This window comes from Podarcis muralis, chromosome 8, assembly GCF_964188315.1.
Source record: "Podarcis muralis chromosome 8, rPodMur119.hap1.1, whole genome shotgun sequence".
In the NCBI taxonomy this organism is placed as follows: domain Eukaryota; kingdom Metazoa; phylum Chordata; class Lepidosauria; order Squamata; family Lacertidae; genus Podarcis; species Podarcis muralis.
This window is the reverse complement of record NC_135662.1, coordinates 6,699,943-6,714,796: the sequence shown is the minus strand read 5'-3', so window position 1 is coordinate 6,714,796 and position 14,854 is coordinate 6,699,943. Positions and strand designations below refer to the sequence as shown.

The 14,854-nt window shown below is 44.9% G+C and overlaps 1 protein-coding gene across 14 annotated transcripts in view; it reads right to left on the bottom strand.

Moving 5' to 3' along the window:
* PTK2 (protein tyrosine kinase 2) overlaps positions 1 to 14,854 on the bottom strand; it is a 189,832-nt gene that overhangs the window by 15,277 nt on the left and 159,701 nt on the right. For 11 of the 14 annotated variants that reach the window (XM_077932700.1, XM_077932702.1, XM_077932701.1 and 8 more), the window contains 4 exons: positions 12,932 to 13,043; positions 10,133 to 10,219; positions 6,454 to 6,591; positions 3,744 to 3,875 (listed from right to left, as the gene is read on the bottom strand). In XM_077932700.1, coding sequence (XP_077788826.1) covers positions 3,744 to 3,875; positions 6,454 to 6,591; positions 10,133 to 10,219; positions 12,932 to 13,043 — 469 coding nt within the window. Of the gene's footprint in view, positions 1 to 3,743; positions 3,876 to 6,453; positions 6,592 to 10,132; positions 10,220 to 12,931; positions 13,044 to 13,755; positions 13,775 to 14,854 lie in introns of those variants that run through there. The other 3 variants (XM_077932703.1, XM_028736091.2, XM_077932704.1) reach the window with 2 other exon arrangements.

Sequence of the window (14,854 nt, the reverse complement as noted above, 5' to 3'; positions counted from 1 at the left end):
ATTAAAAGGGGCAGAGCAGAGGAAGGCTAAAAGAGAGACTATGTTCACACCCCACACTAAGCCAAATCATAGCTTAGCACAAACATGCTGGCTCCTGAAGAGGGGGGCGCAGTCATTTTGCTCCTCCCTGGGATTTTTAGGTTAGGGCAGCATGGCTGCTACTCCATGGTTAGTGCATGGGTAGGCAAACTCAGGCCCGGAGGCCGGATCCGGCCCAATCGCCTTCTAAATCTGGCCTGCGGACGGTCTGGGAATCAGCGTGTTTTTACATGAGTAGAATGTATCCTTTTATTTAAAATGCATCTCTGGGTTCTTTGTGGGGCATAGGAATTCGTTCATTATTATTTTTTTCAAAATATAGTCCGCCCCCCCGCCACAAGGTCTGAGGAACAGTGGACCGGCCCCTGCTGAAAAAGTTTGCTGACCCCTGGCTTAGTGTGTCATCCGAATGCAGGGTCAGGGTTTAAGTTTCTTCTCAACAACCAACTTCATTTATTTGTGCGTGGCTTTGTATCTGTTTTGTCCTGAAATACATTTTACTGCATTTTTGAGCAGATGACAATATTGAAAAATTCCGAAAACTGTGTAAACGGTATTTATCCCAGAAGCATGAATCAAGGTGGATTGCCTAAAAATGTGAACTAAGCAAAATCCTCAAGCATCCCTATCGGGGGAGGTTGCAACTACAATTATTTTTACAATGGATTGTCCCCCTTGTGTATTGTGAAAATGGTGCTGTTAAAAGTCACACCCGTTTAAAAACAAAAATCAAAAAGAGGATGCAACAGGACAGGACAGCTGTTGCAGTTGTGACTGAAAAGGGTAGATTGGTAGTGTGTGCCCACAGCATCTTGAGGGCAGTTTTTTCTCAATTCAACATCCTCTAGGTATGTGCAAGCTTCCTTCTAGACACTCTACCTAGCAGGAAGTGAAGGCGGCTTACCATTAATGCAGCACTAACGACAGCAAAACACTTTAGGGTAAATGCCACAAAAGCGAAATGTGCGCAGAAGTCCTTGCTTAGCTGAATTCTTTTGGGAACGGCAAGGATATAATTACCCACCACCCCGCCCCTCTTCACAAAGAGGAGCTGGAGAGCTCTGCTGCATTCCATGTCTTTTTTTTTCATTAATTCAGTGGGGAAAAATGCACAAGTCATTCTCAACAAAGGAAAAATGACGCCCGTGTTCTCTCTCTCTCTTTTTTTTAATCCTAAAATAAAAACCCAACTTTAGCACACAGTTCCACCAATTTCCCCGCTGCTATTCGTGTTTTCCTAGTTCGTCTAGACATGTGCTGAGCTGCACATATGTGGGAATATTTGTGAATTCACCAACCCCTGAAAACAAAAATAAAAAGCCAGAGATAAGAACACTATGTCAGTTATTCCACCCCAAACCCAGAGAGGCCAGTGAGGGGTTGCAGAATTCCAAGCTTTGCTGAACAGTGCCTGCGTGCTCATGCGCACAACTATCAATGTGCTATTGACAGAAAGCCACAACAGATCCAAGGATGCAAACTGCGAAAAGCGTAGGAAAACAGGCCCAATGATTAACAGAGAAAATAAGATGGTCTCTTGGAGACACCCAGAATCTCCACCCCTAAGAAAGCTGATTAAAACGTTTTGTGGAAGCCTGCTTAAAGTTCATCAAAGACATTTGGACCACTCTCCCTTCATACCTGGGCTTGCAGGGTGTGTCTCCTTGCCTCTAGGGCTTGCGTTTATGATGCCCGTCAACCAGGCTGCACACTAGGCATTAACGTCCCCCGTTTCAGCCCTGCAGAATCCAGTTAGCCAACCCTCTCCTCTCTGGGACACATCAGTAAGGGGTGAGGGCTGAGGATAGTTCAACCTGGACCACACCCCCTCCCTTCCAACCCGACAGCCACAAATTCGCTGCCGCAACCACGTATGGGAGGCTCAGTCCAGGCTCAAGTGCAGGACTTTTCCAAGGCCTTCTGGTTCTAAGCAGGGCACCAAGCAGCTGAGAAGTACAAGAGGCACTTCAGCTGTGCTCTGTTGCAGGTTGCCTTGTTAACTCTAAGAGCTTCTGAAGAGGAAGTGAGTAGCTCCTTTAGGCGGGGCTTGGAGTAGCCTGACACTGTGTCCACGCAGACAGCTGTAGATATGGAATGCTGGGCTGAATTGAAACTGGACTAATTGGAAGCCTACATGTTTCATGAAATCACTTGAATATACAGTGGTACCTCGGGTTACAGACGCTTCAGGTTACAGACTCTGTTAACCCAGAAATAGTACCTCGGGTTAAGAACTTTGCTTCAGGATGAGAACAGAAATCGCATGGTGGCAGCGGGAGGCCCCATTAGCTAAAGTGGTGCTTCAGGTTAAGAACAGTTTCAGGTTAAGAACGGACCTCCAGAACAAATTAAGTTCTTAACCAGAGGTACCACTGTACTGTCAAAACTCTTCTCATTCAGTTTTGGAATTTTGTTTTGATTTGGGGGGTGGGGTCAGTTAGTCCTGAGATTTTTTTCTTTTCTTGCAGACTCAGCATTGGGTGTGCCTCCTTAGAGGGCATTCCAAATTTCAAGTGCCACCACAGAAAAGGCCCTCTCCTTTGTGAAAGCACAGAACACGACTAACTTAAAGAGGGTCCTTGGAACAGATCCTCTTCAGAAGATCTTAAGACACGGGCCTGGCTGGCAAAGGATGGCTAGTGAGGCACCCATCAGGAAGACCGAGAAAACCTTGGAGTGCTTCTCTGTCCGAGCTACATTTGGTCAAGTAAAAGCCGCTTGAGAGATCATGGAGGATTTAGCAAAGGCCCTCAGAGCCAAAGAAGATGACTCAAACCTGTGTGTAGTAGCTTCACTTCTCCACTGCTGATCAACCAGTAGCTCACGGAAGTCTGAAGTTAGGAGAAGAGCCTTTGACATGAGTACTACCCCCCCTTAGCATCCAACTTGGGTGTGGCCGGGTCTTGCAATTCATCATGTGGGAGAGGTAGAATGTGTCACAGATGGGAAAGTGCGACTCAGCTTTGGAAGGCCTGGCCCATTCCTTGCAGATGATGTCAGTGAAGTTGGTCAAGTGGAAGGGGAAGACTGAGGTTTAGCTGGTTCAGACAGAGTCTGGGGACTATCCTCACCTGAGTCAGATAGGTGTACGGTTTCTTTGCTGGTCGCCAGGGGAAACTATCATGGAAATGTCTGCACTAGGAGAGCCTATTCTTAGCCCTTTCAGCCTCTCCATCTTCCCTATCAGAGAGTAGAACCCTTCTGAGAGGGAGGGAGGGAGGGGGGAAGACCTGTATGCTTGGTTTCTTCCACCTGAGATGGAAGTGTTCATGAAGGCAGCTCTGATCCTCTTGTATCTCTCCTGTGACTTGCGCAGATAAAATTAGGTCAGTTTGAGAAAAGGGGGTCATTCCCCACCTCCCTCTTGTGTGGAGATCTGTGATAAGAACTGGAAGAAGGTCAGGTTCTTAACCAGGATCTAAAGTGGGAGGGAACAGCAGCAACCCCCAGATCTACAACATCACCTATGTATCTGTAAGGAGGGACACTGGAATATTTGCAAATGTCAGGTGTTACTTGGATCTCACCCACAAATGTGATCTGTGGATCCCTACTTTGCAATTATTATCAGAACCATGAGACTTGTGGTTTCTTTATTGGTGCATCTGACCAGTGTCTGCACTGACCTGAGCCCAGCACCAAGTGTGTCTTAGAGAACACTGCATTAATTAGCGAGAGATAAGCAGCGCAGTGGAGTGCATTACCAGGAATCTCTCTTCTTTTTCCAACCATCGCTGGTCTTCCTCCATTTCCTGTTGCTGTCGTATCAATCTCTCCTCCATTAGATGTGCGGGTAGAACTTGCCCCATTCCTCGTAGATCTAAACTGCCGGAATCCTACCAGACGAAGAGAGAGAAAAACCAAGAATATTAATTGTGGTAGTATTTTTATTCTGTTAATATAATCCTGTTCTTGAAGGCAGCAGGTTTTCAGGCAAGATAAAAATCAGTTTGCAATAAACTCATTAAACAAACGTGGTGCTAGATTACATTTAGACAAGAGAATTCTAGGCTGAAACCCCAATTCAGCTATGCAGATAGCTTGCAGCCGAACCTAATTCACTGGTCGTTGCAAGGATAAATGAGAAACTGCCAGGAAATTTGCGCAACTGAAAAGAATTTTTCTATCCATTACAGACCATCTATTTGGCTGAAAAGCCACTTGAAAAAAGTTATCAGAAAGAGAATTGAAGCCATGCATATTTAGATCTAAAAACCCTCTTATACCACTAGAAGCACTCAGCTAACTGTAGCAGTAATTGCCTTCGGCAACTGAAACAGGTGCTTAATGGTCCTCCCAATGCTTTGTGCCACTAGCACTACCACCCACCCACTCAAAATGGCATGCCAGTGATGCTTTGTCATAAGTAGATCCACTTGTAGGAAGTTGTACTAAGAGGTTGGACAGGGAGGTTTAAACAGCACACCAGAGGAACAAGAATGTTGTTGTTTTTTAGCACAAAGTTTCAGCCTCCTCCAGTATAGTGCATTAAATGATGAGTATATTAGAACTGCTGCAAGGTCAGGGACTTGGGTAAGGGAAAGGGCAAGCCAAAATCTTGCCTGCGGAAGGAATGAAGACCAACTGTGAAATGTTTTGTCATTCACTGAAGAAGGAGAATGGTGTGAAACCAACACTAGGTTCTCTTTTCTCCCAGCAGATGGCAGCTGTATAATCTACTGCAGTGTTTCCCAACCTTTTTTGGGCAAAGGCACACTTGTTTCATGAAAAAAATCTCGAGGCACACCACCATTACAGCCCCGTGACGTCAGCGCGCAGCGTCACGCCGGGAGGGACATGAATTGCTAGCAAATTACATAATCACCTCCTTGAGGGCTGGCTCATCTTCTCCGAAGGCAGAACCCCATTAATTAACAGCACAGACTCACACCATAGCCAAGACGAGGGGGGAAAACCTCAGTCATGCACAGTCATGCACATGTGGGGGCTAAATGAGGACGAAGACCGGGCAGAGAGCAGGGTTCAAATCACCCCACCTGGCCAGGACAATCCCTGGGTGCTCCCTTGGGCCACTCGCCTGACCCACCTCGCAGGGCTGTTGTTGCGAGGATAACACGGGGAGAACCACGCGCGCCCCCGGGAGCTCCTTGGAGGAGAAAGTGGGCGATGAATGCAATGCACGAAATATATGAGAGGCGACCAGGTTTTGCAGGTGAGGGGCCCCCGCCAGCCTCCGCTTCCAACACCCGGCGCAACGACGCTGAAGTTTCCCCCCGGGCTCGGCTCGGGGAGCAGCGCTGCTCCCCCCCGGCTCCCCTTCGCCCTCCCGGCTCTCTCTGCTGCCCACTGGGGACCCCCCTCACCTGCCAAGTCCGGAGCGCCGGTGGAAGTTGCATGCATGCATGCATGCAGGGCGCCGCGTTGCCACTGGATTGCACTGCACTCCATGCAACGCCTGCATGCATGCATTGCCTTGCACGCCCGCCAAGGGGTCTCCCCGCGGTCCGATGCGTCCCCTCCGGCGCGGATGCAGCATTGCAAAAATAAAACACCCCCCCGACGCAGCCCTACCTGGGGGGCAGCCTCCGCCTCCGCTGCTCCGCCTCCGCGGGGATTCCCGGCCTCCATCCTGCCGCCCGATCTCCGCGGGGGCGCAGGCAGGCTGAGCGGGGTCTGCGCGGAAGAGCCCCTGCCCGCCCGGCCGCCGCCGCCGCGCTCATTCCATGGCCGGGAGAAGAGCACTTCAAACAAAATGCCCGGCCCGCCAGGCCACGCTGGGAAACGTAGTCCGCGCACCACGCGCGGGCGCGGAGCCCAAGGGCGAGGGGACTACGGATCCCGGCAGCCCCCGCGCCGGGGACGGAGGGGGAGAGGCCGGGTGCAGGGATGGAGGGACGGGTGGGCGAGCGAGTGAGTGAGTGGCAGCCGCCAAGCCTTGGCCGAGAGCCAGGAAGGGCCTCCCCGGAGGAGGAGGAGGGAGGCGCAGAGCGGGAGGGAGGGAGGGAACCACAGGGGTCATCTAGTGATGGCGTCCCAATCGAAAATTTGACTTTAAAAAAAATAATAATTTTTTAATTTTTCCCGCGGCACACCAGGCAACATCTCTAGTGTGCCGCGGAACAATGGTTGGGAAACACTGATCTACTGCCCTCTGGCTCTGACTGCTCTGGTGCAGCAATGGAACACTCTGCACTGCCCTATATGGATTGCTTGGGATGATTAACTAGCTCTCTCAGAAAAGCAAGGCTGCACAGATGCTTCCTGGGAGCTGCTTTCGTCATGTAGATTATGTCAAACCGGGTGGGGGTGAAACACCAGAAGGAGGACAAATGAGGCTACTGAAGCCTTACTGAAGGAGGAGGAGGGGGGAGAGAGGGAATACACATATTAGCTAGAAAGCAAGAGAATGCTCTCAACTGCCCACAAGTTGCTAATTATCTGGGAAGAAGTTACCTCCATGTTGGGTTGCCACATGGATATTTCTTGAGGCCGATGATTCCAGGAATCTGTTTGATCCAAGAGGGAAGCCTGGCCTGGATAAATGCTACCCGCCATAGCTGGAATCCCATGGGAACTGGTGTACCCTGAGACCTACCAAAGAAAGCAATGAGAAATGCCTGAACTCACTAAGAAGTCTCCAGTTAAACTTTTACATGTTTTACGAGTTTGTCCTCATAAATCAAAAGCAAGGGGGGGGGGGTACAAAAAAAATAATCCAAGTGAGAGAAAAGGAGAGTTGAAATTGATGCTTTCAGTCACAATATGACATGCCCTTAGATGCTGCCTTATATGTACCTAATTTTTAGAGATTATTTCTGAAAAATGAAACTTATAATGCCCTTAATGAACACGCCCATATCGGAATACTTGTGCATGATATACAAGCACACAGTGCTCGCTGACACTAATAATGATTATGTTTGCATTTCCCTATATATACTGCTAAATACAGACCCCCGGCATTTTCTACAAGCTTTTACGTCTGTGGTGGCAGAAGATAATTAGCACAAGAAGCTGGAAGATGTTCCAACTGTTTCTCCATTGTGATCCAAAGCTGGTTTCAAATGAGAGACCGGTTTAAAAATGCACGGCATTGTAGACATACTGCAAGCTTTGCATCCATCTGTGAGTTACTGCAATAATTATTGTCAAAGGATCCAGGGTGGTACAAGATCAAAGATAAAACAAAGCAAAATAAATACATAAACTTTGGCTTCTCTTAGCAAATGAAAAAGCCTTCAAGGAGGCCGCTGAGAAGTGTCTTATCGGAACATTTAATTGCACTTCCACATCTGTGCAACATTTGCAACTTACAGCTTTCCATAAACCCTAAATAAATGAGGAAGGATTATACTACAGCTTTAAGACAACAGTGCAACAATAGTGCCCACATTTTTTCTTTCAGCTCTGACCTCTCAGCTTCTGCCTAATCCTCTACCTCAGTCTCATCCACATTTCTTCCCAGTAGTCTTGCAAATGTGTCAGCATTTAAAATGGCAAAGACAGAGCTCATACTCTTTCCATTCAAAACCATTCCCTCACTCGTGTAAAGTGAGAGATGCTGTTACTTGCTTCATCTCCAGATTCTCACTTTTTGGAGCACTTTGGGTAAGATCTGCCAGCATCCAAACAATCTTCAAATCCTCCTGCCTTGTCTGTCTTTACATCACTTTACACCCTTCCCTTTTCTCACTTGGGAAAATCAATTAATAATAATAATAATAATAATAATAATAATAATAATAATAATAATAATAATAATAATAATTTATTTATACTCCGCCCATCTGGCTGGGTTTCCCCAGCCACTCTGGGTGGCTTCCAACACTAAAATACAACAACCTATTAAACATTAAAAGCTTCCCTAAACAGGGCTGCCTTCAGATGTCTTCTAAAAGTCTGGTAGTTATTTTTCTCTTTGACATCTGGTGGGAGGGCGTTCCAAGGGCGGGCGCCACTACCGAGAAGGCCCTCTGCCTGGTTCCCTGTAACTTGGCTTCTCGCAGTGAGGGAACCGCCAGAAGACCCTCGGCACTGGACCTCAGTGTCCGGGAAGAACGATGGAGGTGGAGACGCTCCTTCAGGTATACTGGACCCTTGCTCCAGTTGCCCCTCCTCTAAACCACCATAATACCATTACTGCTACCTTTCCCCCTCTCAACTCAGGTTGCATGCCGCTGCTGAAATAAACTTTCCCTCTTGAGTATTTACAATTTTATGGCCATCCCCCTCAAGACAGTCTTCTGCACTCTCTCTCCCTGTTCACTTCTGATTCCCAGTCAACCTCAAATGTCTTCACTCTCAGCCTGCTGCAGACATAGGAGCTCCATCATCTGAATTCCTCCTCACCTACTGCAACTTCAAACAAGTCAAGCCTCATGTGCGTTCCTCCCACTGAGATTCTGGCATGCACAAAGTGACAGACTTAAAACACTCCCCGCCCCCCAAATATATATATTCCCCACCTCTCTCTTTCACTTTCTGGTGACTTTGTTCTGCTTCCATTGCCTTTGCACAAACTCATTGGCTATCAGCATCATTTGCTAAATTCTCATATTGCTCAATGTTGTTATTTCTTCCTACCCTTGAACAAACTTTTCAAATCAGCTGCACATCCTCCTCCTAGTTACTCATCAATACCATTTTCAGGAAAGTCCTTTCTACCTACCTCCCAGTGCATTCTTAATCCGGATGTACCTCTGCTCAGTGCTATTTTTCTAGACAAAGGGATGCCAGAACTCATCATGAACACATCCCTCATTCTCTTAGAATGGCAATGATGCCCACCTGATGGATGCCAGAACTGAGTTCCACTAAGTTCCGGCTGAAAAAAAGCTCTACCTCTGATGCTTCTCATCCCTCCACTATGCCAACCTCGCTCACTCATTTGCTTTTTAAAAGACAGCGAGAATTATAAATTGGGAATGAGTAATTATACATTCACCAATATAGGTATTACGTTTTTTCTGGCACAATGAAAGGAATGCACAAATAAACAGTTACGCAAAGGGCATACAAATAATAACAATATGGAAATCTAAAAAGCACATTCATTTAAAAAAATGCAGGAGGGAGAGAATTGGGTTCTTGGCATTAGAAATGTTATATACCTAAGTTTTTTCCAACTTGCATATTTGTTTAGACTTACCCCCTCACCAGAGCTTTTGTATTCGCAGGTCAATTCCAGCCCAACCTAGCAATGCCCCAGCCCTTTGGAGCTATTTCTTTAGGTCTTCTGGTGTAATTACTCCTTTAATGGGAGCTATTTCTTTAGGTCTTCTGGTGTAATTACTCCTTTAATAGCTCAGTGGCAGAAAACATGTTTTGCATGTAGAAGGTCCCAGCTGACAAGACTGGGGCGGCGGGGCGGGGCGGGGGGGGGGGAAGAGACTTGGCTGAAACCTTGCAGAGCTAGTGTCTGCCAGTGTACCAATTCTGGACAAGAGAGACCAGGAGAAGGTAGGAACATAGGTTTATATTAATAACAACTAAATGCACCTTCTATTGCTGTCAGTTTCTTCGCTCTTTTTTCAAGTTACTGTGCCAGATAATGTGTTTTTGACATTTGACAACCCAACATAAATCCATTATTCCTTCAGCAACCCAATTTCAGGGTTGTTAACATTCTGCAATTCCACGATAGCAAAGTTCAACCAAATAAGTTTTTAGTGGGAACAGATTTCATTATCAGGAACAACATCTTTCATTTAAAAAAAAAACTAGCTTCAAAATTGTGATAAATGTGCTTGAAAGTGTATGGGTTGCGCCTGGCAAAATTACAGAAGCTATGCCTGAGCATAATTAGCAGGAGGAGGAAAAAGTATGAAAAATAAGTCAATAGTAAGAAATTTTTTAAAATAATATGCCTAATTTTTGTTCCCCTGACCAGAGACTTCACCACTTCTGCCCCATATCTGGTATGCAGTTAGCAGTAACTAACTGAGTTGTGCAAATATTGGAAACTGAGTTGTGCAAAAAGCTCTTACAAAAGTGTGTCAGGGCTCCCTATGGGCCATGTGTGGACCATCCCCCAACTATATGAACCATGCTTTCCTTCCTTCTGCAAACATTTAATATGATGATTTTTTTAAAAACAGTGAAACAGTAGTGATTAAGAATTAGTAGTTCTCACCTGGTAATGATTGGGCTGTACCATATGCTGTGGGCTGGGATAAAACCCTTCGCTGGATCTTGGACTGGGATAACCAGGTCTGCTGGGCTAGAAATACAGAGAAACGCACTTTCATTTCAAAACAAAATAACGCAACTCACTATGTTTTTAGTAAAATAATAAAATTAAAATGCAACGAAACAGATGCAAGAAGTTTCTTTCATTTATGCACTTAGACTTGGGTTCCATCCTAATCTGCCCAGGACTATCACCAGGTTTATGACTGGCAGCAACTGAAAACATGCAGTAGGGATGGACACAATTTGTATGGCAAAGGAACAAACAAGGAATAAGGACAATTACTAGATGAACAAACTGGATCAACAAAAATGGTTTTGGCATTACTGTGATCCCTACAGATGGCGACTAAGTAATGTGCTTTACAAATTCCCATTGCATTCAACTGATGCTTTTTCATAGGCTCAGGTTTTATTGAAAAGTTCATGAAGGTTGATCCCCACTTCCAGTACATTCAGGTTCGAAACAGAAGGCAGAAAAGGTAACTAGAACACTTTTCTCTCAGTCACGTCAGAGCCCATCTGTATTCCCCACCCCCCAAAAGAGCACAGATCCAAAATCTCCTCTATTATGTGCTAATCAGGTCCCATTGCTCATTAGCCACAGCTTTCAAAGGATTTAGTGTTGTGCTTCTCTTAATCAAGCTGTAATTCTTCATTCATTAATTTAAAGAAACCTATTATCCACTCAGATTAGTTCTAAGAATTTAACAGTTAATGCCATCAAACAATGTTGTAAAATACTAGTGGCAGCTTGCTGCTACAACTCATGCCATTTGTTTACTTCTGCAAATGTACATATTAGTTATTCAAAGCACTTCACCATGAGAGTACAGTAATTCAAATGGCTCGGCTACAGGTCAGTGCGAACTTCTGTTCATTTGATTTTATTGCCTTCTGTGTTCTGAAGGGCAAAGCCATGGTAACTAAGAAAGGAACACACAATATGCTTTTAAAATTTAGTTAGAGCTGGAAAAAAAGCACTCCAAGCCACCATGGCCACCTGAGCCTCCAGTGACAAGATTGAATCCAGGAACACTCTCAAGTTATCGTGCAAGCAAGTTATTGTGCAACCAACCAGGACAGGCAATCTCCTCACTTCCTGTACTCAAGAACCTGGGACATATTGCACCTCTTTCTTTTCAGGACTCAGTTCCAATTTACTGGCCCACATCCAGCCCACCATTGTCTCTAGACAGTGGTCTAACACTGCGACCACCTCTCCTGTTTCAGATGGAACAGAGAGTCGACCTTGGTGTCATTTGCATATTGGGGACACCTCACTCCAAATCTGATGACAGCTTCAAGTGGTTTCATATAGATGCTATCATATAGATAGCATGGAGGACAAGACAGGACACCACAGGACAACTTGCACAATGCCAAACAATAGCCTCCCATAACTACTTTCTGGAAATGGCCTTGGGAGTAGGGTCAGAACCACTGATCCTTCCTGAGTACCCCCACCTTCCTGAGGTACTTCAGAAGGATACCATGGTCAACAGCATCGAAACCCACCAAGAGATCAAGGAGAAGGGGCAGGGATGCACTCCTTCCATCTCTCTCCCAACAAATGTCATCAACTAGGATAACCAAAGCGGTGCTGTGATAGGGCCTGAAGCCAGACTGAAATGGATCCAAACAATCACCTTCTTCCAAACGTATCCAAGCATTTAGTCTTAATAGTCTCTACTCCAACAGACAGCAATGCACCCAAGGTCTCAGGCAGGGGTCTCTTGGAGCCTTGTGGCATGCAAAGCATGCGCTCTACCACTGAACAAAGAGCCCTTCCCAGCCTGCCAACAACCAATCCCCAGTCAGAGACACATTGGCAGCCCACTCACATTTTATGCAGCATAGGTATCTGTCGCATGTACATCAGCATTGAGGGAAAGGCTGATGAAGTGAAAACAGATGTAAGCAAAACATCTGAAAATGGTCTCACCATCCACTGAGCAAGGGATAAGCCCCGGTATAAATTAGAATGCAATGAACTCGTTTCTGAATGGCGTGCTATTATGTCGTAAATAAAACTTTATGGATGTCTCACAAGCCAGCTATTTACAAGCGGTCAGGCAAGACAAAAATGAAAATGTTTAATCCCCAGGTAAAATAATACAATGATAATCTGGGTGCCCCTGGGAGGAGATTCTAAAGAGGACAATGAGAACATAGAGAAGAGTGAACAACCACCTGACGTATTACCACTGAAAGTTCACCTACTATCAGACCCAGTTAATGTCTTCATAGAGGTTTATGGGGAACATGTCATGAACCATACCAAGTTTCATCAAAGCAGATAACAAAATGTGAACCAAATGAGTAGGAATTACTGAAATCACACTTATTCTAAATTTCAGTCAATAGATAATCAACATCAGATGTTGCATGTCAGTTTCACAAATTTTTTTTTACATTATTTAAGTAATACTTTTCAACTTTCAAGTACAGAAAAATAACAAGTTATTTCTTAAAGAAGACATATCTAAGAACTAATTTGTATTCCTTTCTGTTTCTGCTACCTTTAAGCTTTCTTTCTTTCAGGACTTTTTCAAAAGGAACTCTGCGGCAAAGGAAGACAGCTTTTTTAAAAAACAAAAGAAAAAAGAATGTAGTTGTCTGCACTTTAACAACAGAGATTCAAAGGCTCTGTATCCGGATGTGGCCTGTGGTGCTTACTCTTGGAATTAAGAAGCCACACAGTTTTAGTACAAATGATATGAGAGAAACCCATCTTCTGTACCTTGGGAGGAGCCTCATCTGATCCTCCTGAATCCCAGGACACCGTAACCTGTCGCCTTGATTCCATTCTCATCCGCTCCTCCTGCTGCAACTTCTCTTCCTCCAGTATTGTACTAGGGGGGAAATAAATGTTGCACTGAAGATAAATGGCATTCTGGCTCAGAATGTAATAGATGCCGTCCTCAAGTCTCCTCCAAGCACATTCCCCAAACCAATGGTTCCAGACGGCAGACAAGTAAGGAATTTGCTAGACAAATATGTCTTCTTTTTAGACAGCAATAGAAACGGTTAGGCTTCGTAAGTCTAATAGTGGGGAGGGGAAATGGGGGTGTGGGGAGAATGCCTTTGCGAAATTAGCAACTGCATTTTGAAACGCAAGACTCTTAAAACATCAAGACATATGGCAATGAGAGATATATTTAGAAAGTTACGGGTGATCCCACAGAAGAACACTGAAAATATCTATATATCCACATTCCTTTTGATCTAATGGCACCAGTGTAATTATACTGAGGCAATTAATCAAGCACGTACTTGCTTGAAAACATTCATACACCCCATGTAAAATAAGATTGTTGCATCTCTGAAAAGTCCGAAAGAAGCTTCAGACTTAAGGAAGAAAGACGGAAAGGGATATTCAGTTCTATTAGTAATGTTGAAAATAACATCAAATGCTTAAAACTGCATCTAAAACTCCTATTGCTTAACTTTTTACTAGTAGGCAAGCTCAAACAAAAGCTGTGAGAGGCTTCTAACAGAGAACAGAAGGAATTTCTCCAGTAAAACAAATAAGAGTACTACCTCCTCTGTTGCTCAGCTACTTACCACATCTTTCCCACTTGAAGTGACTAATTGAAGATTTGCTGCCTCTTCAGAAATTCACTCCCCTTCCTGCCATGCAAATCACCCAACTTGGATAGTAGCCATCTTGAAAAGACTTGGCATGCAGCAGCTTCCAAGATTTACTGAGCAGTTACAGTATCCTGTGCTACATATATTCTAAGGAGTTCGAAGCTGATCCGGTCATTTCCACACTGGTCTCTACAGAGCCACAAACTAATCAGTTTGGCAGCACAGCAACTTTGGGATGGAGTCAGGAGTTTCTAAGGGCTGTTTAGGATTTATACCCTCCTCATCTAGCTCCCCCAGTTAACCACTTGGAATAAAGTGATGAAAGGCATGAAATCAGTTGCCTTAGTCCTTTGCTCATTTTAAAAATAAATTCCTCCTTGATTGGCTATTAGATTCTGCTTCTCTGCTCTGCCAAATGTAAAACCACTCGGCAGTTTCTATAGGGATGGAGAAGGCAAAAACTCAAATAGCAATTTATTTCATCTGGTTCCTGGAAATAAATGGATTTTGAGCCTACTGCCTTGCAATCAGAGTAGGCTCCAAATGAACACACCCTACTACCACCACAAAGATAGAATAAATCAGACCAATATTGTCCTTTTTTCCCCCTTATGGGTCTGTTCCAGGAGCAAAATATCAGGTAAATTTGGTCTGGAGATGAACAACTGTTTTTGTTTGTTTACTTTTAGTGAACTGAGTGTGGTTTGAGAACAAAGCACACGCACATTTGCTGAAATGCTCAAACGGGTCTTGCATGTTTTTTAAACAATGCAACACCTTGCAAAAACTGTTTCGTTGTCCCCGAGAGGGGGCAATGACAATAAAGATATTATTATTATTATTATTATTAGCTAAGATAAAGATAGGATAAGTTGTGTTATGAACATATACAGTCATACCTCGGGTTGAATATGCTTCAGGTTGAGCATTTTCAGGTTACGCTCCGCGGTGACCTGGAAGTAACGGAATGCGTTACTTCCGGGTTTCGCTACTCGTGCACGCGCAGGTGCTCAAAATGGCGTCATGTGCATGCGCGGAAGTGGCGAAACGCTACCCATGCAGTTGTGTGTTA